The sequence below is a fragment of the Parasteatoda tepidariorum genome, chromosome 9 (genome assembly GCF_043381705.1).
Source record: "Parasteatoda tepidariorum isolate YZ-2023 chromosome 9, CAS_Ptep_4.0, whole genome shotgun sequence".
NCBI classification, from domain to species: Eukaryota; Metazoa; Arthropoda; class Arachnida; order Araneae; family Theridiidae; genus Parasteatoda; species Parasteatoda tepidariorum.
This window is the reverse complement of record NC_092212.1, coordinates 73,370,448-73,393,299: the sequence shown is the minus strand read 5'-3', so window position 1 is coordinate 73,393,299 and position 22,852 is coordinate 73,370,448. Positions and strand designations below refer to the sequence as shown.

General features: G+C 27.3%; 2 protein-coding genes across 4 annotated transcripts in view; one reads left to right on the top strand and one right to left on the bottom strand.

Annotated features, from left to right (window-relative positions):
* LOC107441423 (rho GTPase-activating protein 18) overlaps window positions 1-22,852 on the top strand; it is a 279,885-nt gene that overhangs the window by 86,424 nt on the left and 170,609 nt on the right. For all 3 annotated transcript variants that reach the window (XM_043043811.2, XM_043043812.2, XM_071186026.1), the window contains exons 6-7: window positions 1,150-1,253; window positions 10,498-10,551. In XM_043043811.2, the coding sequence (XP_042899745.1) occupies window positions 1,150-1,253; window positions 10,498-10,551 (158 nt within the window). The remainder of the gene's footprint in view (window positions 1-1,149; window positions 1,254-10,497; window positions 10,552-22,852) is intronic.
* Window positions 11,528-13,863, bottom strand: LOC139426628 (uncharacterized). The gene is made up of 2 exons (XM_071186028.1): window positions 13,583-13,863; window positions 11,528-11,957 (listed from the first exon to the last, which is right to left on the bottom strand). Exons 1-2 carry the CDS (start codon window positions 13,837-13,839, stop codon window positions 11,867-11,869), a joined length of 348 nt encoding a protein of 115 aa, XP_071042129.1. The 5' UTR covers window positions 13,840-13,863; the 3' UTR covers window positions 11,528-11,866.

Genomic DNA, 22,852 nt, shown 5'->3' with positions numbered 1-22,852 from the left:
TCAAATAACTATTAGTTAACTTTGTAGATAATTCAAATAATTATTAGTTAACTTTGTAGATAATGCAAATAACTATTAGTTTACTTTGTTAGGAAATAAATTAGATTGCTTTTCCGATTATGAATGCTGATTTTAATATAATTGAAACATGGTGGGATATTTAAAAGAATTTACTTTTCATTTGTTAGAAAGGTACAAAAGCTTTACATGATGTTTACAACCAACATATAGCTTTTCAAAACGGCGAATTTGTCAATTGCATTTTCTAACGTAAAGATTTATGATAGTATCTGCAGATATTTAGTGTTATCTTTAAGATTTAGCATGAATGGGATAATAATAATAATATTTACTGTTGTCGGTTTCAAAAAGCTCTTCTGCCTTTTGAAAGGTGGATCTGATTCTTGAAATAGACACATTATCTTTTAATACCGTTTTTGAAACTTCACTAGAGGAGAATTCTGAAAGTTTGAAATACAATAAAAAGTGTTACATGGTTTTTAATTGTTAAGAGTAGCAGAAAAAAAATAATATGCCGTTGTAAAAAGGACAGGGTGCGTAGCGCTTTTAAAAAGTGCTTAAGGATGCTTATTTTTGATTTACGTTTTTTATAAGCCTTTAAAAATGCTTTTTTTCTATTCGGAGTTTGTAAAAAGTGCTTAATTTTCTATCTTTCAAAATTAGATTTTTTCTTTGCTGTGTCGATTGTCGTTCTAAATTACAAAAAATGCATGATTTTTCACAATTTTTTCTTTAATATTTATCAGAAACTAGTTATTTTATAATGATTATGTAAAAATTTTGAAAATGTTTTTGATTTTATGTTTATAAGTTAAGAACTTTTAACAATAGACAAAAATAATTTTTATTACTGCCAGATCCTAATTATGAATTTTTTTTGGTGGAAAGGGATTAAAAATATTTTTGAGTGCTTAAAAAGTACTTAAAAGGTGTTTATTTTTTGTTAAAAAATCTAGCAACGCACCCTGAGTTAAACTATATTTTCAGCATTTTCTAAGCCTTACGGTCCAAATCATTATTATAGGTTTAAATTATCTTCTTAACGGTATGTTTAAATCATGTATTTTTTTATTTAACTATTATTATACTGTAGATATTGTTCTCTAATATTGATTAATATGTTTTTAGGTGTTGAAGTTTTAAGATATGAAACTCGTACTTCAACCATTCAAGACAAAGATTATAATAGCCTGAGTAGTATAAGTAGTATTAATACAGATTCATTGTCCTTGGTAAGTTTTTATTTAGTCAAAATTATTTATAGTATTTGAATGTTTGTTTTGAAACTGTTATTTGCTATACTGCTATGAATGTATAATATATATTTCATGAAACTGCTATATTATATATAACAACCCTAGCAGATAGAACTGAGAGATAAATCGATGCATCAAAAAATATGCAATCATCGCCGATCCGATGTTTGCATTGGCAATTTTTCGAAGCATCGGAAATCGTGATTTACTGACATGTGTACGATATTTCCCGATGTATCGTTGACATAGATGTCTACATGCGCAATGATGATTGTTCCCGATAATTCACGGATGTCTACAAGCTCGCGCGAAGAGCATTTTCCTCCGTAAGTGTGCAGTAATAGCTGTGGCGATGATCGTTATATCGTACACATCGTACATCGTGACACATCGTTTTGCTGACATGATGAATCCGAATGTGTTTGAGAATCGAAGTGTTGTTGAATCTCTTAGTTACGGAAGGGTTTTCTTTTAACTGTGCGTGCGCAAATCTTGTTGATTTTTTTTACAATCAATCCACCCGTTTAGTGTTTTTTAACAGCTATTTTGCAGATATTGCAGATTACCTTAAATATTGAGAAATAATTATGAAGAATGCAACGTTTTTTTTATAAAAAATGCAACTTATGGATTGCGAATTTACGCGGTATTGAATGTAAAACATTAATGTATCGATACATCAAAATATCGCTATGTTAGTGGGACGATACATCGCGATGTCAAAATCTTAATATCGTTCAGTCCTACTAGTAGCAAAATAACTTAGGCCCTTATTGGACCAATATTTAGGAATCTTGGCTCAATAAGGGTTCAAATGGCCGATATGGGCACTTTATAGAATTGCCCGATTCCCCCGTTATTTTACTGCCACTTTAAAACCAAAATCAGCCCTATATGAAATTGTCAGATTCATCCGATATTTTATAATCATTATTCAGCCAATATAAGCCCTATATAGGCCGATATTGACACTGCATAGAACCAATATTAAAACATATAGACATCCCAATAATGGTCAATCGGAGCAGGTTCATATAGGACGCATATTGAGCCAATTTTAGCCCAACTGGGGCCAAGGTATAATTGTAGCTAGGGAATATTAAAATAGACAAATTTCTAAAATCCGACAAATGGCGCGAAACTGTCGAACTTTTCGCTTAAAATTTAAAAACAAATATCGCCATTTATTTAAAAAATGACAAATGACCTATTATGCTTTGGACGAACTGAGTTGGGGTGTCATGGAAATGAAGCACCAATTTTTGTCTTACCCGAACTCAGGTCGGGCATTCCAAAATTGGCACGTTTGCGTTGTCCGAACTGAGTTCGGGCAGCATGGGCTAGTGGTTATTTTTCCAATGAAATCCTTATATAATATTTTCCTACGGTTTTTGATTTTCAACAAGAAGATTTCTAACTTTAGTTTCAGAATGAGTATTTCATTTGCAAAAATCTTTTTGTAAAAAATTAATTCACGAACTTTCTTATTCGAATTAAATAGTTTTCAGTTTAAATTACTGTAAAACAAGACTAGAGTTTTAAGTTCTACCGAACTTACAAAATGTATTAATAAACTTTCAAAACACGTTCTTTTGTGGAATTTATAAATTTTAGAGTGAAAAATATGAGTTGTTGAAATAATAAACAATAGATACTTCATTAAAATGCAAGTAAACATCATCTCAAAATGATTCATACATTTTATTCAGTGATGCGACATTTGAAATATAAAATTTCCTGTAAATCACAGTTTCTTTCAATTTCTTCTATTAAACAATGCAAGGACAAAAGTACAGTCAAAGCAAAGGAAACGGACATTGATTTAAGTTATGTGGAAACATTCATGATTCTGTTTAAATTCAATTTTTTTTATGAAATCTTAAATTCGTCAAGTGTTATTTTGAAATCTAGTTGCGCATTTCGCCAGTGCTATCATAACAATATTTTTCTGTTACTTGCATAAGATTTCATAAATCAAAAATAATATAAACTAAAGTAGTATAAAAAATAATATAAACAAAAATAATACTGAAAATATATAAGCAAAACTAGCAACCANGGCTCTATATAGAATTGTCAGATTCATCCGATATTTTATAATCATTATTCAGCCAATATAAGCCCTATATAGGCCGATATTGACACTGCATAGGACCAATATTAAAAAATCTAGACATCGCAATAATGGTCAATCGGAGCATAGTGAAGCACCAATTTTTGTCTTGCCCGAACTCAAGTCGGGCATTCCAAAATTGGCACACTTGCGTTGTACGAACTGAGTTCGGGCGGCATGGGCAAGTGGTTATTTTTCCAATGAAATCCTTATACAATATTTTCCTACGGTTTTTGATTTTCAACAAGTAGATTTCTAACTTTAGTTTCGGAATGAATATTTCTTTTGCAAAAATCTTTTTGTAAAAAATTAATTCACGAACTATCTTATTCGAATTAAATAGTTTTCAGTTTAAATTATTGTGAAACAAGACTAGACTTTTTAAGTTTCTCCGAACTTACAAAATATATTAATAAACTTGCAAAACACGTTCTTTCGTAGGATTTATAAATTTTAGAGTGAAAAATATGAGTTGTTAAAATAATAAACAATAGATACTTCATTAAAATGCAACTAAACATCATTTCAAAATGATTCATACATTTTATTCAGTGATGCGTTATTTGAAGTATAAGATTTCCTTTAAATCACAGTTTCTTTCAATTTCTTCTATTAAACAATGCAAGGACAAAAGTATAGTCAAAGTAAAGGAAACTGACATTGATTTAAGTTATGTGGAAACATTCATGATTCTGTTTAAATTCAATTTTTTATGAAATCTTAAATTCGTCAGGTGTTATTTTGAAATCTAGTTGCGCATTTCGCCAATGCTATCATAACAATATTTTTCTGTTACTTGCATAAGATTTCATAAATCAAAAATAATATAAACTAAAGTAGTATAAAAAATAATATAAACAAAAATAATACTGAAAATATATAAGCAAAACTAGCAACCAAAAATTATTTGCATGCTTATTTCCTGTTTTAATAAGCGCTTTTAAATGTTTAATTGTATTATCCACGATTAGATTATCTTATAAAAAATGAATGTCTGATTGTCCTATACAGACCCCTTAACTATCGGACCTAGAACAGTGAAATTCGGCTTACTGATAATTCGGAGCACGAGAAAGATCACGGTTGACTTAAGAATATTAAATTACGTTCCAGCGGGATGAGCAAAACACGAAACGGACTTTTCTGATTAGTTAAACGTTAGCTATTGCTTTAAATTAAACTTTAGACAATTCTATTTTATCGAACATTTTAAAAGATAATATCAGTGATATTTGATAGCTTAGAGCTTTATTTCATAAAAAGAAAGTCTATTGCAAGTGCTTCTATATTTAATCATTTTTTATTTGCTATGATATTATTCAGGGGTCCCCATCAGGGGGGAAGGTGGGCGCACGATGCGCCCACTTAAAGCTTGGGGGGCGGGGAGAATTTTTACACTAAATAAAACGAATAGTTTAGGGGGGAATTTAGACGAGAGAATTTTTTTTAAGTACATAAATAAAAGAAGCATTGTCATATTATGAGTAGAATGCAAGCAAAATAGCACTATTTCGAACAAGCTAACATGGAAGGGGGAAGTTAGCAAATTTTTTTGGGGGGAGAGGATGAATGCGCCCAAGAGCTTGGGGGGGATGGGGGCCACTGATATTATTATAAATTCAATGAACAACGTTAACATTTTCGTGAAGGGACTGAATGTCCCTAAATTAGTATGTTTGAAGTTATCGTAAACCACGTGTTTATTTTGTTTATAGTAATTCTTTTAAAACGTGTTTCTATAAAAGTAAATAATTTGAATTCAACGGTTACTTTATTTTATTTTATAATCGTTGTTGAACAGCCGACCTAATTTTCTGACTAATGACTACTAAAGGCCCTTTACTTTTGCACATCTTGGATTTTATGTTCAATTTTTAATTTGTTTTTTCTTGATCGTTTTTTGTACTTGGTAAACTTTTAATTATATTTTTTTTACTAGACAACACAACCTTTCATAAAAGGTAGAAAATAAAATCTAAAAAGAGAATTGTATTGGCCTAATTTTGTCAGAAAAGAAATTAATAATAAAATTAATAATAAAAGTTAAAGTGTATTTTCTTCACTGCGTATTTGGGCTTCAATCATAGCTCCCCGGCCAACTCTGTTTGTGGCCAGCTATTTCGTCTCTCTCCGTGCCTTTCTTATTGTTTTCAATTAACTTACAGTCGTCCTTCGCCAAGTGTTTTTAAGTTTCACGCTTTTTCTATTGCTCTGATTGTTCCTATCAAAAAATCGTTTTAATTCAAATTTTTTAGGTTTGCGTAGAATATGACCAAATCATTTTCATCTACGTTTTTTAATTCCCAGTTCAATTGATTTCTGTTTTGTTTTTCTAAGAATTCTGCTTTACATATTTTATGGACTTTTGTTATTTTTAGTAATTTAAAACGATCAATTAACTTACAGTCGTCCTTCGCCAAGTGATTTTAGGTTTTACGCTTTTTCTATTGCTCTGAGTGTTCCAATCAAAAAATCGTTTTAATTCAAATTTTTTTGGTTTGCGTAGAATATGACCAATTCATTTTCATTTACGTTTTTCAACCCCCAGTTCAATTGGTTTCTGTTTTGCTTTTCTAAGAATTCTGCTTTACATATTTTATGGACTTTTGTTATTTTTAGTAACTTAAAACGATCAATTAACTTACAGTCGTCCTTCACCAAGTGTTTTTAGGTTTCACGCTTTTTCTATTGCTCTGAGTGTTCCAATCAAAAAATCGTTTTAATTCAAATTTTTTAGGTTTACTTAGAATATGACCAATTCATTTCCATCTACGTTTTTTAATTCCCAGTTCAATTGATTTCTGTTTTGCTTTTCTAAGAATTCTGCTTTATATATTTTATGGACTTAGGGTATTTTTAGTAACTTAAAACGACACGTTTCTCAGTTTTTAGATTATTTAACCGATTTGGATGACGCAAAAAAATTCTTTTGCATAGAAACAAAAATACTTATTAGAAATCTTAAAGCATCAGGCGACTGTATAACTATTTAACTACCTATCGAAAATTGTTTATTGCGGAATTGTAGTGTCATAATTTTGTCACAAAAAATTTACAGAAAATTTTAATAATCGCACGATTTATATCTCAAATTGTGACTTGGGGTGGCCTTGAATTTTACAAGTTTTGCTCTATAGATAATGGAATAATAGAATAATAGTATAATAGATAATAGAATAATAGAATAATAGATAATAGAATAATAGATAATAGAATAATAGATAATAGAATAATAGATAATAGAATAATAGATAATAGAATAATAGATAATAGAATAATAGATAATAGAATAATAGATAANGTGTTTTTAGGTTTTACGCTTTTTCTATTGCTCTGAGTGTTCCAATCAAAAAATCGTTTTAATTCAAATTTTTTTGGTTTGCGTAGAATATGACCAATTCATTTTCATTTACGTTTTTCAACCCCCAGTTCAATTGGTTTCTGTTTTGCTTTTCTAAGAATTCTGCTTTACATATTTTATTGACTTTTGTTATTTTTAGTAACTTAAAACGATCAATTAACTTACAGTCGTCCTTCGCCAAGTGTTTTTAGGTTTTACGCTTTTTCTATTGCTCTGAGTGTTCCAATCCAAGAATCGTTTTAATTCAAATTTTTTAGGTTTACTTAGAATATGACCAATTCATTTTCATCTACGTTTTTTAATTCCCAGTTCAATTGATTTCTGTTTTGATTTTCTAAGAATTCTGCTTTATATATTTTATGGACTTTCGTTATTTTTAGTAATTTAAAACGACACGTTTCTCAGTTTTTAGATTATTTAACCGATTTGGATGACGCAAAATAATTCTTTTGCATAAAGGCAAAAATACTTATTAGAAATCTTAAAGCATCAGGCGACTGTATAACTATTTAACTACCGATCGAAAATTGTTTATTGCGGAATTGTAGTGTCGTAATTTTGTCACAAAAAATTAACAGAAAATTTTAATAATCGCATGATTTATATCTCAAATTTGGTTTGGGGGTGGTCTTGCATTTTACAAGTTTTGCTCAATAGATAATAGAACAATAGATAATAGAATAATGGATAATAAAATAATAGATATAATAGATAATAGAATAATTGATAATAGAATAATAGATAATAGAATGATAGATAATAGAATAATAGATAATAGAATAATAGATAATAGAATAATAGATAGTAGAATAATAGATAATAGAATGATAGATAATAGAATGATAGATAATAGAATAATAGATAGTAGAATAATAGATAATGAAATAATAGATAATGGAATAATAGATAATGCAATAATAGATAATGCAATAATAGATAATAGAATAATAGATAATGGAATAATTGCTCAATAGAAGATAATATTCAATAGAATAAATATCCATCATCAGTTTATTTGTGAAAATTAAATAAAAATGATTAAAAGCGCATTTAAAATTTTGTTCGAATAATTGGGTAATTGTACTTCAAGAAGACAACCAATACCCACGCATGTGACCTATGACTTCATCACCAGCTAATCTTTATCAGCAATATGGAGTATTAAAGTTGAGCTAAGTTTCTCTACATAATTTAACATATTAATTAACGTTAAGTTAATTAAATGCAAAGCCGTATTGCACATCGAATTTATCGAAATATAATTCTTTCTGGTCTACTTTTTTACTATACTTAGATTTCTTATTTGTTTATGTATTTTATTGTAACTGCTATGCATTTTTGTTATGTGTGACTGGCAACTTCGATGCATAATAAATTTGTTTATGTTTCACATGGCTTCGTGCCTGTATTTGTGTTAAGTCTCTGTGCAAATATATAGTGGTAGAATTGAAATCTTTGGGAAAGAATTTAGAATGTGTCACTTAAGAGAATTGATACTTGGCGGGCTCGGCTTACTCGAAATAGAATGGAAAGAACAGTTGCTAACATAAACAAATGCCTCGTTTCAACAACCAATCAGGATCGAGATACCCACACTACGCTACTTGCAGGTCTCCCATTGAGTGGAGAAGAAAAATCGTCTGGGGGTGGGAAAGAAAAATCGTGGGTGGGAAAGAAAAATCGTCTTATTGTTTAAAAAAAAAAAAAAAAAAAAAAAAAAAAAAAAAAATCGAAATTTGTAAGAATTGGCTGGTATTTAAACGAATCATTAAAATTTATGTCAAATTATGAAATCATTCAATGATCATTTTATTCCCATTGCAGTTCCTTAAGATTATAGATTTTCATTCTTTATAAAAGAAAGCGAAAACTTTTTGAATTGTAAGCTATGCAAAACGTTACATCATTTCAAGCTATGTAATTTTAAGTCAAACAATCCGAAATTGGGAGAAAATTAGTTGAACAGTTTCGGAGTTGCATAATTTCAAATAGTTATATTTTAAAATATTTTCTTTTCAAGAACTACCCGTAGGATGCCATTCAAATTTTGGATTTTGGTATAAATTTAAACAATGTAAAAATTTGTGCACCGTGCTATGCAAAATTAATTTCACTCATCATTAGAGATCTGGTCAATATACATCTCGCTCATTATTTAAAAATAACAAAAAATAAATAATAATTTTCAGGAAATAAAATATTAAATTTTCTTGGAATAAATAAGTTTTTTTTAATTGTTGTGTGTTGAAGTATTTCGATTCACTTAAATAATAGTAATGTGTACAGAAAAAGAAAAATTAACATTAACACTGGGATTTACAGTGTTTTTCTCGCTCCTGATCAAACTATTTTAAAAATATTTTCTACTTCCTTTTGATATACACTTTGACTTTCAATAATTCGAATCTCATAAAAAAAGGCATATTTATTCCGAGAAAGTAAGCTTTCGTAACTAGAAATATTGTGTGCACTAATTCAATCAGCTTATTATTATCGTTTTAACCCAGTAAGATTGATAATCTGAGCTTTAGATCAAAAGTTATTGAATTTACTGTTTTTTTTTTCCTGCTTACTCTACAATAATTCGCTCTCAGTGGTTTATCTTGTGGGTCACAATCCCGATATTATGTTTTTTATTCAATTAAAACGCATGAATCATATTTTTTGACTAAATAACGATTAAATTAACTATAATTATTCAAAACTTTAATTAGATTTACTACATTATATTGTGATCTCGTTACGCAAAACGTAGTATAGAAACTATTGTTTTTACAATTCTCGTACTGTTTGAGTAAATATGGATGTTTTTAAATTCTTCTAATGATTCAATATTTGAATTTTATGTTACGTAAACCATAATAAACTAAATTCAGCTTCTTTAGAAAGGAAAAGAAAACTGATACCTTTTATAAAGTTGAACGTGTGCCACCAAAAATTAACTACTATAGCTCTTTTCTTTTATCTTAACGTTGCTAAAATATCTATAGCTGTTCCGATAAAAATCTCACTGAATATTTTAATTAGATATTTTACCTCCAATTTTTGCCATGATACAAATTTTTTAAGTCTTTAATTATTCTGCTATAAATTACTGTGTATACACTATTACAAAAACATAGCAGAAAACATGGTAAAAATAGAGCATTTTTTTTTAAAATTTATAATTATTATCTACCAATTATTCAATGTATATTATCATACTTTTGAGGTTGCATATTTATTTTTGTTAAAAAGTATTTAGGGAATTTAAAAAAAAGATATTTCAATTTCTAAAATTCATAAAGTGCTCGTTTTTTTTTTTTTAACCTTAGATTCTCACAAATCGTAATATGTATATTAATTTTATTTGTAGTGGTTTTTTTTCTTGCTATGTATTAGTTTAATTTGTTTATTTTTTTCATGTTATGTATTAGTTTCATTTCTAGTGATTTTTCCATGTTTTGTTTTATATTCATTCGCAGTGGTTTTTTTAAAGTTATGTGTTAATTTCATTTATAGTGATATTTTAAAGTCATGTATTAGTTTGATTTGTAGTGATTTTTTTCATGTTACAAAATTCGGTATTTTTTGCACGGATGAACTCGTAGTTTGATTTATCTTCCACTTAAAAGTTTTTTTTCCCTAATATAATACGAATATATTTCCCATAAAACGATGCCTTGTTATTCATTGTATTTATTTAATCAAAAATCGCAAGTAATTATTCCAAAGAATTGCTCAAATATTATGTTTTTCCATTACAGGAAGCAGGCTTCCAAGAAATTTCTACTAGAATGAACTCTGCCAACGATCAAACGGTAGGAAATATATCTATATATTTTTTCTTTATGTCATAGCTAAACGTGCTGTTTTGTGTGGAGAAATTACCATGGCAACCGCCTATGTTGACCGTATTTTTTTTATGAAATAAAATGAATTGTTTTCTGAGGGTGCAAATGATTTGACTACCTTTTACCGTATATTGAACTTTTATGCAAATCGAGCATACAGTTTAGTCTGATTTGGTAAAATTTATAGTTACATACATCACTCGGAGCTTTTATTTATAACTTTAAATCTGGTTTTTCTATGCATCGTAAAAATATAATTGTCATCTTATTTTTCGTGCATTTTCATTGGAAAGAAAAATTACTTGGTATTATTATTAATAAATATGTATTTTAGGTTTTTATTAAAATAATAAAAGGTTTCTCTATAAATTGTTTATCTCTTATTTAACGCTTTTTACCAGTAAAATGCATTAATTTTGTTTTAAGTTCTTAATATTATTCTCTGTTATAAGAATTGGATAGTTTCTCAAAATTATAGGTTCAAAATTAAAAGTATTGCTACTTTATTACATTATAAAGTAATCATACGATGTTACCTTATTATAAAATATGCGATAAAAATATAGCTGCCTTTTTATAATTTTTAAAAGATAAATAAGTTATTTTTATTAGTTAATTTAATCCCTGAAATTCAATGAACTTTAAAATACCAAAACTTTCAGTTCTCAAATCAAATTTTTTCTCTCTCCATTTTTAAACGATGTTTTGCTTTTCTTTGCAATAGAAAATATATTTACGAAAATGAGCAGTAGTAGTTATATTTTTTAAACACATAAATGGAATAAAAGAAAAAATAAATTTCTACGAAATATTTACATTTTATTTTCCATTCCATGAATTTAACAAGTAACATTGTTTTTATTCTCTGTAAACTAAAATGATTAAAACATGCACCAAGTTTTGAACTTAAAATACATCTACTTTTATGCATTCATCATCTCAAGAAATGAAAATGTTCAACCTTTTATCGCGCGTTCACAACAATACATTTTCAATCATATAGATGTCGCTAAAAACGTCACATGAAATTATGATTTACGCAAACGATATTCCACCATGAATGTCATGTGTTATGATAGTTTGGCAAATCTTCAAAAAAAACTCTTGGATGGTAAAATTTAACTAAAGATGACTCGAGCAGACGATTCTTTAGAAATTCGAATGCTTCTCATAAATCAAAGATGGAATGTTACGTTCTTCAACTTTTATGACAGCATTCTAAAGCGGCAGGTCTTTAATTTCCTGTAATAAAATGTTATGTTCTTTTCACTCTTATCTACAATCAATAGTAACTACTCGGCATCATTTCTTCCTTCTTTGGCGGCATCCCGTCAGACTTTGGCATCATCATCATAGGAGCTGGCATGTAAGAACTGAAACGAAAACATGTCAACATAAATTTCAATAATTCAGATTTATAGACAAAACTTTCATCAAGTGATAAATAAACTCGCCAAGGCTGCAGAAAATTAGAAAAGGCACTTAATAAACAATTTAATAGGAATATGAGAAACCAGATATATGATGCAAGTTATTAAGTGCCATTAAATTCTTATATTAATTTAAAACGAAACTAAAAAATATACTTCGATGACTTGTTGTTTATTCTACTGGTATTGCTATATAAGCTGTTTTTAAAGTCACAGTTGTTATGTAAAATGTTTTTTTTTATGTATATATTTTTTTATTTTTTCAAAGAAGCATGAACTTAGAATTTGTTTTTCGAAGCTTTGTCATCATGTTATATAACCCTTTTTATAAAACTGTATGGATTTTAAAACTGTGAAGTTCGTCGTCATTGAAAACAATGATTTTTTTAAAGCATGGATTTTAAAGTTATTTTAGGAGGCTCTGCCTTCATATGAAATAATGCTTTTTATAAAATTGCATGGATTTTAAAGTTTTTGTCGTCACATAAAATATATAGATGAATATTTAAAATAATGGATTTTAAAGTTATTTTAGGAGGCTCTGCCTTCATATGAAATAAGGCTTTTTTATAAAATTGCATGGATTTTAAAGTTTTTGTCGTCACATAAAATATATAGATGTATATTTAAAAGAATGGATTTTAAAGTTATTTTAGGAGGCTCTGCCTTCATATGAAATAATGCTTTTCATAAAATGGCATGGATTTTAAAGTTTTTGTTGTCACATAAAATATATAGATGAATATTTAAAATAATGGATTTTAAAGTTATTTTAGGAGGCTCTGCCTTCATATGAAATAAGGCTTTTTTATAAAATTGCATGGATTTTAAAGTTTTTGTCGTCACATAAAATATATAGATGAATATTTAAAAGAATGGATTTTTAAGTTATTTTAGGAGGCTCTGCCTTCATATGAAATAATGCTTTTCATAAAATGGCATGGATTTGAAGGCTGTTTTTGAAAGTTCTGTCTTTATATAAAATAACACCCTCAGAAAAAATATGTTATTCCTATAATTGTTGTGAATTTGTGTAATATAGTTATTCTTAATTGCTTGTTGTGCTTGTTGTGTTCTTAACACATGCCACACTGGTCAAAAATGTCCTAAATCACATAATAAAACATGCTACCTCGAAGAAAAACATTTTGTTGTTGCAACAGAAATTTCTTAATAGTAAGAACGAAACTAAAATGTCAAAGTTTGATAAAATGTCAAAATCTATACTTATGTCTACTTTATTAAAATAACCATTTAAATTTTTAAATATTTAATAAATGTATTTTTCCTTTTTTTTGGTCATAATTTTTCAGTACTTTTTATTGTAATGCTCCCTTAGGTTTAGATTATATTTCAATTTCATTCTTCATAAGCACAACAGCCCTTTGTAGGCCTTGGCTGTTTCAAAAACGCGCTTTCTATTGCTTTCCGTTTGTAGCGAAATTCTTCCCATTTTTTTATTCTCAAATAATTTAATTTTATTCAAATTTCCAATAAAATGTGGATCACAGATTATTGTTAAAATAAGAAGAAAAAAAAACTGGTTTTGAAATTGTAATTTTACTCACGGGTACATAGGTGGCGGCATTTTTGGCATCTCCATCATCATTGGCATGTCCATTTTTGGCATGGTGAGCTTATCTAGAATATCTTTGATAAGACTCAGAGGGATTGGAATTGGTATAACGGCTACTGACTTTTTTGGTGAGAGTGCTCTCAAAAGCAAGGCTTTCTTGAGAATCTTTTTAAGCTTGAGACTCGTAACCGCATCTCCTTCTTGCAACTGCGCCGTTAACAAAAACAATAGAAAGAGTGTCCATGTCATGGAAGTTCTACTGCTCTTTAGTCGAAACATACCTAAAATTATAAAAAAAGAAGAAAAAAAATGTTAGATACCAGGGGTCTGTTTAGAAGAAATTTGGGCCCGTTAACGGACCCTTCAGAAAATATCTTTTCATAAAAACGGAACCTTCACAAAATAATTTATCTTTTAATGGGACCCTTCACAAAATATTTTATCATAAAAACGGAACCTTCACAAAATAATTTATCTTTTAGTGGTCCCTTCACAAAATATTTTATCATAAAAACGGAACCTTNGACTTGTTGTACCTCATGTTCAATACTAGATATCCTTTAATGCCTGGATAATTCCTTTAAAGTACTCTAGAAGCAGTGTCATTTTTAATTTGATATAAATGGTACTGTGAATGAACGAAATTAGTGGTTGATGACTTCCACCGGTTAATGTTAACAATCACATAGTCGCTTTGGTAAATGTCCGAAATATCTAGTTAAATGCCCGGTATGCGTTTGTCCTACCAGGGGTCTGTTTAGAAGAAATTTGGGCCCATTAACGGACCCTTCACAAAATATTTTATCATAAAAACGGAACCTTCACAAAATAATTTATCTTTTAATGGGACCCTTCACAAAATATTTTATCATAAAAACGGAACCTTCACAAAATAATTTATCTTTTAGTGGTCCCTTCACAAAATATTTTATCATAAAAACGGAACCTTCACAAAATAATTTATCTTTTAATGGGACCCTTCACAAAATATTTTATCATAAAAACGGAACCTTCACAAAATAATTTATCTTTTAATGGGACCCTTCACAAAATATTTTATCATAAAAACGGAACCTTCACAAAATAATTTATCTTTTAGTGGACCCTTCACAAAATATTTTATCATAAAAACGGAACCTTCACAAAATAATTTATCTTTTAATGGGACCCTTCACAAAATATTTTATCATAAAAACGGAACCTTCACAAAATAATTTATCTTTTAGTGGTCCCTTCACAAAATATCTTTTCATAAAAACGGAACCTTCACAAAATAATTTATCTTTTAATGGTACCTTCACAAAATATCTTATTATAAAAACGGAACCTTCACAAAATAATTTATCTTTTAATGGGACCCTTCACAAAATATTTTATCATAAAAACGGAACCTTCACAAAATAATTTTTCTTTTAATGGATCCCTTCACAAAATATCTTATCATAAAAACGGAACCTTCACGAAATAATTTATCTTTTAATGAAACCCTTCACAAAATATCTTATTATAAAAACGGACCCTTCATAAAATAATTTATCTTTTAATCGGACCCTTCACAAATATGTTTATCTTCATTATTGTTTTGTTAATCAATAAACCCTTCCCAGGAAGGGGGGTGGGGCGGAAAGACAGATGTAAACGAGCTAAATTTTGTCTTCGACCGATGCGTCTTCCTTTATTCGTCCGAAATGAATATTCTGCGTTCAGCAGTATAGGCTGAATATCTAATATTTGTATGTTGCATCGCTAATTTAGTAGCTGCAATTGCTGTTTACTTTTTAAAATTTAATTTTTTTAATTATAATTTTACAGTGAGCTTCATGCTCACTGTAAAAGTGAGCTTCTTAGCAAGCTTAGTGAATCTTAGTGAGCTTCATGCTCACTAAGATTATGCTCACACTTGAGCATAATCTTGTATGTCTTTACAATTTAAAAACTTCTTGAAAAAGTTTTTTTTTGCAATAACGGACCCTATTTGCACAAATTCATCAAAGCGGACCCTGGTTGAAAGAATGTGACTTAACGTTTATTTTATATTCTCGAATTACGAGTAATTTTTTCACAATTTTATAAAAACGGACTTTTCACAAAATGTCTGAACAGACCCCTGGATCCATTCTACTTCCATAAGTATAATTTTTTTTACTATCTATCTATATGTAACATAAAAAGATTTAACTAATATTTTTATGTTATTTCTTTTCTGTAAATTTTTTTTCTTAATTTATTTATTCTGAACAAAACGCTCTTTCTCACACTTTAATATTCACATCCTGTCTTTTAATCTATTTTTGGCTGCAAGTTATGCATTATTTAACATTTTATAGTTTTCCTTCGAACCGTGAGAAAGATAGTTTTCTCTCGACCAATTATAATTAGGATTTTACTAAAACGAAGCATTTTTACAGAGTTAATTTGCAAGATTTACCTTAACTTTTATTGAGGAGTACTTAAATTTTGTGTCACTTGGATGATTGTTCTCTCTGTAATAATTATTAAATAAATATTGCGCCCCATTTTCTTGCTCAAAACCTGTTTCTATCCTGTTTATATGGTGTATGCGCATGAATGTTTATTGTTACAAAACCGATGAAATTTCGATAGAATTGAAAGCTGAAGTATCGAGAGAGTGAGCAGTCATTAGCCTGAAAAAGGAAACCTCTAAAGCTTTCATATTTAAGCGTAATTTACTTCTACTTAGATAAACTATTTCAATTACCGTAGGCGAATTTTTTAACTATGTCTTTCTAGGCTTAAGTCCTTTGAATCATTAAAGTTAATTTATTCCAGATGTATTTTTAAACTCCTACATTTACAGTTGTGTATGTGGTTTTCGTAATTGCATTTTTTTATACTTTTGAATAATTTTGCCCTCAGTTATCGAAAACCTAATCAAATCCATACCAAAATTTTTGTTTTAATGCTTTTTTTTCTTCGTTTCCATAATTTTTTTAAGCCCTAAAATTTAAATTTCGAAATTTAATTTTAAAGAATTATTTGTTTTAAATTTTACATAATTTGAATTAGTGTTTGATGAATTGAGATTAGCAACAAAGAATGAGTTTTAAAATTGCAATTTTCGGTAAAACAGTAAACGTATTCTTTAAAGGTTACTATCATTAAATATATTTTGCTGCGTTTCCGTTAAAGCAACAATTTAACTGTCATTTTTGTCTGATTGATGACATTTTCATAGAATCGAAATATATTTTAAGCATTACTTTAAGCTATATGGTCTTTGAAAAACCAATTTTATTTAGCTTCAGATATAGTACTTTGAGATTAAAAATGTATGATTTATTTAAAATTCTATCATTTATGAATAATCTAACTTTCAGGTGACTTTTATTGCGCGAAATGTGTATTTAAACAAATACCTTATCGGAAAGGAATTTTATAGCTCTTTTTACGAAAATACTAGTGCCATTCCTGTAACACATCCTGCAATTATTTTTTTTTCCTTCTCCAAAAATTAAATAAACTATTTCATTAGTGAACCATTTTTTATTGCATATACTCCTGTTTGCTCCTTTAAAAACAACATGACAAAGCACGTATGACATTAATGTATCGCATCATAAACTGACATGTGTTATCAAATTCTTCCTACTACTCCCTACGTTGCAAAGAAGTGAGACGCTTAGAATTTACACGAGTGAATTTTGAGTGAATTTCCTGGTTATGAATATACTATTAAATTACATAAATTAGTGTAGCTTTCTGAGAGAAACCGATTAAAGATTTAAAATTAGATTCGTTCAAAAATTTCATGTAACAGAAATAAAATTTTTTTTTTCAGTGTTACTCGTTACTTAATATTTCGAATCATGCTAAATCATTTTTCTTTTTATATCTAATCCTTAGTAATAGAGTATTTTTGTAATCATGTTAAATCACAAAAATTCACAAAAAAGCATTTTGTTAATTTTCACGGAGAAAAAAAATTTCTGGTAAAACTACCGTACTCTAAAGACATTTCTGGTGAAAGAGAACCATAATTCTGTTAGTAACTCTGAAATGTACGGTAATTTAACTATTCATTTGGTAATTTTTCCGTTCATTTAGTAAAGGTTTACTTGAAATTCTGGTTTCCAATTCCTAGTTGAATTCTGCTAGTTGAAATTCTGGTTCATACATATAATAAAAATACGAAACTGAAAAGTAAATTTAACTGAATAAGTGGTTTTTATGCCATGCTCTAAGATATCGTAATAAAATTATCAAATGTTACCACATTTACCAAATTTTAAAATATATTTAAAAAAAATATTCTATTGTTTAAATTTTTTTTTGTTTTATTATTACTACGGAAAATTTTGCCGCTTTCTGGTAGATTTGACCATATTTTATTTGATCAAGTAAAAACAGTTAAAACTGTAGAATGCTAATTTTTTTATTCCCTCGCAATCCCTGTACATTTTCTACACAACATTTTAATTTCAAGCTTTTAAGTTTTATAGTTTGTGTTGTAAATCAAAATTTAATACAAAGTTGAATATCCTAAGTATAAGAAGTGTTGCTTGCTGTATTTTAATAAAGAAAAATAAGCTATTGAACTCAACACTATGAATAAGGTCCCTGTTTTATTATTTAAAATGCAGATTTTTTCATTCTAATTGGTTATGAATTATTACTTCGATTGTAATCTATTTTAAATTTTAATTAATTTTTAAACTTTGGAAAAACTGATTATAAAATTTTAAAGCAATGATAGCGCAAATAGAAATAGTTGTGCTCAATTACTGTTTCTGAGTTTTACAAGTTATAAATATAAAATTATTTTCATCATCGGATTATTTTTATCACCCAGTTTGTTATACAAGAGTATTATGATAGAATAATTTATATTTACTTTTAAACAGCTATGTAAGTTAAAGTAAATAAAATATTTAACGTTTAATTGTAATAAATCTTTAATAAATAAAAATGTTAAATAAACATGTGTATGGATTTTGATTTGGCTTTATTTTTATTTCATCAATAAAATTATAAGTTTTGAAGAAAGATTGTTTTTACAATAATTGAAATACATTTTGACAACCGATTAGAAGACTGATTTTAAAATTGAATAAAGAAAAGAAAGAAAATTAGATAATTTGAGCTATTTAGATCAAATCTATGCATACTTCATTTTTTTAAAATTTTTTTTTAATTAGTTATCTATCTAAGATCTTTCACTGATTGATATGTATTATGAAAAACTTTACGAAATAATCAGAAAATGAATTGATTCAAATTATTATTAAGAAAACACAATTGAAAAATGCTTTTATATTGTTCAATAGAACTATTTTTTAGTATTCTTATTTACATTCCAATTTTCAAATACTTTGGAAATGAGTTGATGAAAATACTATTAAGAAAACTTTATTTATTTTCTTAAACCATGTTATTAAGAAGACAAAAAAATTTTATTAAGAAAGCAGAAATTAAATAATGTTATTTTATTAGTCATCAAAACTATTTTCTTATTATTTACATTTAAATTTTCAGACATTTTGAAATATAAATTATAATATATAAATATAAATTAGATATAGATAAAAAAATATAAATTAGAAAACAATATTTTTTTCTCAGTAAATTGAAAAATGTTTTCGTTCTTCAGCCTTTTTAGATACTCATTTAAAAAAAAAACAATTTTTTCTATAATTTTTCCTATTTTTGTATTTTTTTTTCTCTAAACATTCTTCTTTAAACCTTTATGTTTTATACATCAATGATATTTTATTGTTTACTTCATTGCAATGCTGAACAAAACTGTAGTATTTTTTTGATGAAAAAATTTATGTTTTTAAGTTTCTAAGAGTATACAATATTTGATAGCTTTAAAAATATTTACCTGGAACAGGACCTTTATCAATATTTTAATCCAAAGTATCTTCTATTGGTTAAAGCACGATCACTTATGACTCTGAACTTCAAATTCTCGATATATATATATGAACTGATAAAATAATGACACAAATAATATAGCTATTCGCTAGTTCTAATTAAATGATAGCGTATTGAAACAACTCTTTTTTTCCTCAAAACATTGACCTTTGCCGAAAAAATCTGAAAGTGCGGGATAAAATCGCATTAATTGGTATCCTGTGATGTTTTAGGCTACCAAAAATGCGCGGTTTCAGTTAATTTGCATTATTTTGTCGTCGTTTTCGATCACCCCCCACAATTTACCCTCTCCCTGACGACCTAGTTTTTATCACAGGCGGGTGGTGATTTATTACATTTATTTTTAGGTTTTTGAGGAACTTTCATTTTTGTTACTGGAATCCTGCATGTGATGTAATGACTTTTTTGTAACTGAAGCAATAATAAATCTTATAGATTGTAAAACTATATACTTAGTATAAACATTTTCTTTTGGCTATTATTATGAGAAATTTTTTAATTATAAATATAGAAGAATGTTACGTGTCTATTAATTTAAATTTTTCTCAAATTATGCGCCTAGTTTTTAACTATTTCGAGTTTTTTACTTTTGAAATGAGATGTTTTATTTTTAAAAATACAAGTATGTAGGATGGTGTTTAATTAAAAAACATTCTTATTTTTAAAAATAAAAGTATGTATGGTGGTGTTTAATTAGAAGAATATTATTTTTAAAAATACAAGTATGTATGGTGGTGTTCAATTAGGAGAACATTCTTATTTTTAAAAATACAAGTATGTATGGTGGTGTTCAATTAGAAGAACATTCTTATTTTTAAAAATACAAGTATGTGGGGTGGTGTTTAATTAAAAGAGCATTCTTATTTTTAAAAATACAAGTATGTATGGTGGTGTTAAATTAGAAGAACATTCTTATTTTTAAAAATACAAGTATGTGGGGTGGTGTTTAATTAAAAGAACATTCTTATTTTTAAAAATACAAGTATGTATGGTGGTGTTAAATTAGAAGAACATTCTTATTTTTAAAAATACAAGTATGTGGGGTGGTGTTAAATTAAAAGAACATTCTTATTTTTAAAAATACAAGTATGTATGGTGGTGTTAAATTAGAAGAACATTCTTATTTTTAAAAATACAAGTATGTGGGGTGGTGTTAAATTAGAAGAACATTCTTATTTTTAAAAATAAAAGTGTGTGGGCTGGTGTTTAATTAGAAGAACATTCTTAGTTATCGGAATACTACAACTTTTATATTTCATTATGTGTACCAATTCTACTCGTCATTCTTTACATATTCATAGTAGTTCATCAAAATACGTACGAGTACTGATTAATAATACAGATCGACGCAATGTACCTTTTTGTCTGTTAAATGAATTTGGATATTTGTTTAGTATGGAACAATTTGCAACAGACAAGTTTATTTTTTTAATAAAAAATAAACATTTTAAACCAGTATAAAAATATTTATTTTATTTAAGTTACTTGCGAGTATTAATACAAAAGAATACGTCATGGGCGTTATCTGTTGCGCCAACTACCAAGGCGCCAAATGGATTTTAAACTTGTAATTTTTTTTTTTTTTTAAAGAAACATGGAGAAGTTTACCCGGAAGTTGTCAAGACTTGGCGATTATTCTGCCTTAGATAATGATACGGAAATCTTTCCTGTCATTTTTAACGATTTTTTACTTGTTTTGCGAAAGAAACATTCATTTTTAATGTCCAGCACTAACTTGCATGGTAATTTGGATTCCATTTTTCATAAAAAAAATTTTAACGTTGGAATATGAATTGTATTTCATGTTTGAAAATCTTCTTGTTGTTCTTTAATTTTTACCCATTGGCAAAATGGGTTTTGATTTGATGGCGTGGGCACACTTTTAAACTGTGTTCAAGAGTAATAGTAAATAGTGCGCATGCGTCGTCATTGCATGCGTTGCTATGGCGNAAGATATCGTAATAAAATTATCAAATGTTACCACATTTACCAAATTTTAAAATATATTTAAAAAAAATATTCTATTGTTTAAATTTTTTTTTGTTTTATTATTACTACGGAAAATTTTGCCGCTTTCTGGTAGATTTGACCATATTTTATTTGATCAAGTAAAAACAGTTAAAACTGTAGAATGCTAATTTTTTTATTCCCTCGCAATCCCTGTACATTTTCTACACAACATTTTAATTTCAAGCTTTTAAGTTTTATAGTTTGTGTTGTAAATCAAAATTTAATACAAAGTTGAATATCCTAAGTATAAGAAGTGTTGCTTGCTGTATTTTAATAAAGAAAAATAAGCTATTGAACTCAACACTATGAATAAGGTCCCTGTTTTATTATTTAAAATGCAGATTTTTTCATTCTAATTGGTTATGAATTATTACTTCGATTGTAATCTATTTTAAATTTTAATTAATTTTTAAACTTTGGAAAAACTGATTATAAAATTTTAAAGCAATGATAGCGCAAATAGAAATAGTTGTGCTCAATTACTGTTTCTGAGTTTTACAAGTTATAAATATAAAATTATTTTCATCATCGGATTATTTTTATCACCCAGTTTGTTATACAAGAGTATTATGATAGAATAATTTATATTTACTTTTAAACAGCTATGTAAGTTAAAGTAAATAAAATATTTAACGTTTAATTGTAATAAATCTTTAATAAATAAAAATGTTAAATAAACATGTGTATGGATTTTGATTTGGCTTTATTTTTATTTCATCAATAAAATTATAAGTTTTGAAGAAAGATTGTTTTTACAATAATTGAAATACATTTTGACAACCGATTAGAAGACTGATTTTAAAATTGAATAAAGAAAAGAAAGAAAATTAGATAATTTGAGCTATTTAGATCAAATCTATGCATACTTCATTTTTTTAAAATTTTTTTTTAATTAGTTATCTATCTAAGATCTTTCACTGATTGATATGTATTATGAAAAACTTTACGAAATAATCAGAAAATGAATTGATTCAAATTATTATTAAGAAAACACAATTGAAAAATGCTTTTATATTGTTCAATAGAACTATTTTTTAGTATTCGTATTTACATTCCAATTTTCAAATACTTTGGAAATGAGTTGATGAAAATACTATTAAGAAAACTTTATTTATTTTCTTAAACCATGTTATTAAGAAGACAAAAAAATTTTATTAAGAAAGCAGAAATTAAATAATGTTATTTTATTAGTCATCAAAACTATTTTCTTATTATTTACATTTAAATTTTCAGACATTTTGAAATATAAATTATAATATATAAATATAAATTAGATATAGATAAAAAAATATAAATTAGAAAACAATATTTTTTTCTCAGTAAATTGAAAAATGTTTTCGTTCTTCAGCCTTTTTAG

Excerpts from the sequence above, each read along its gene's own strand:
- LOC139426628 (XM_071186028.1), bottom strand. The coding sequence starts at position 13,839 with ATGACATGGACACTCTTTCTATTGTTTTTGTTAACGGCGCAGTTGCAA. Across the intron at positions 11,958-13,582 it reads ATGCCGCCACCTATGTACCC|TTCTTACATGCCAGCTCCTA; the intron begins GTGAGTAAAATT and ends TTTTCGTTTCAG.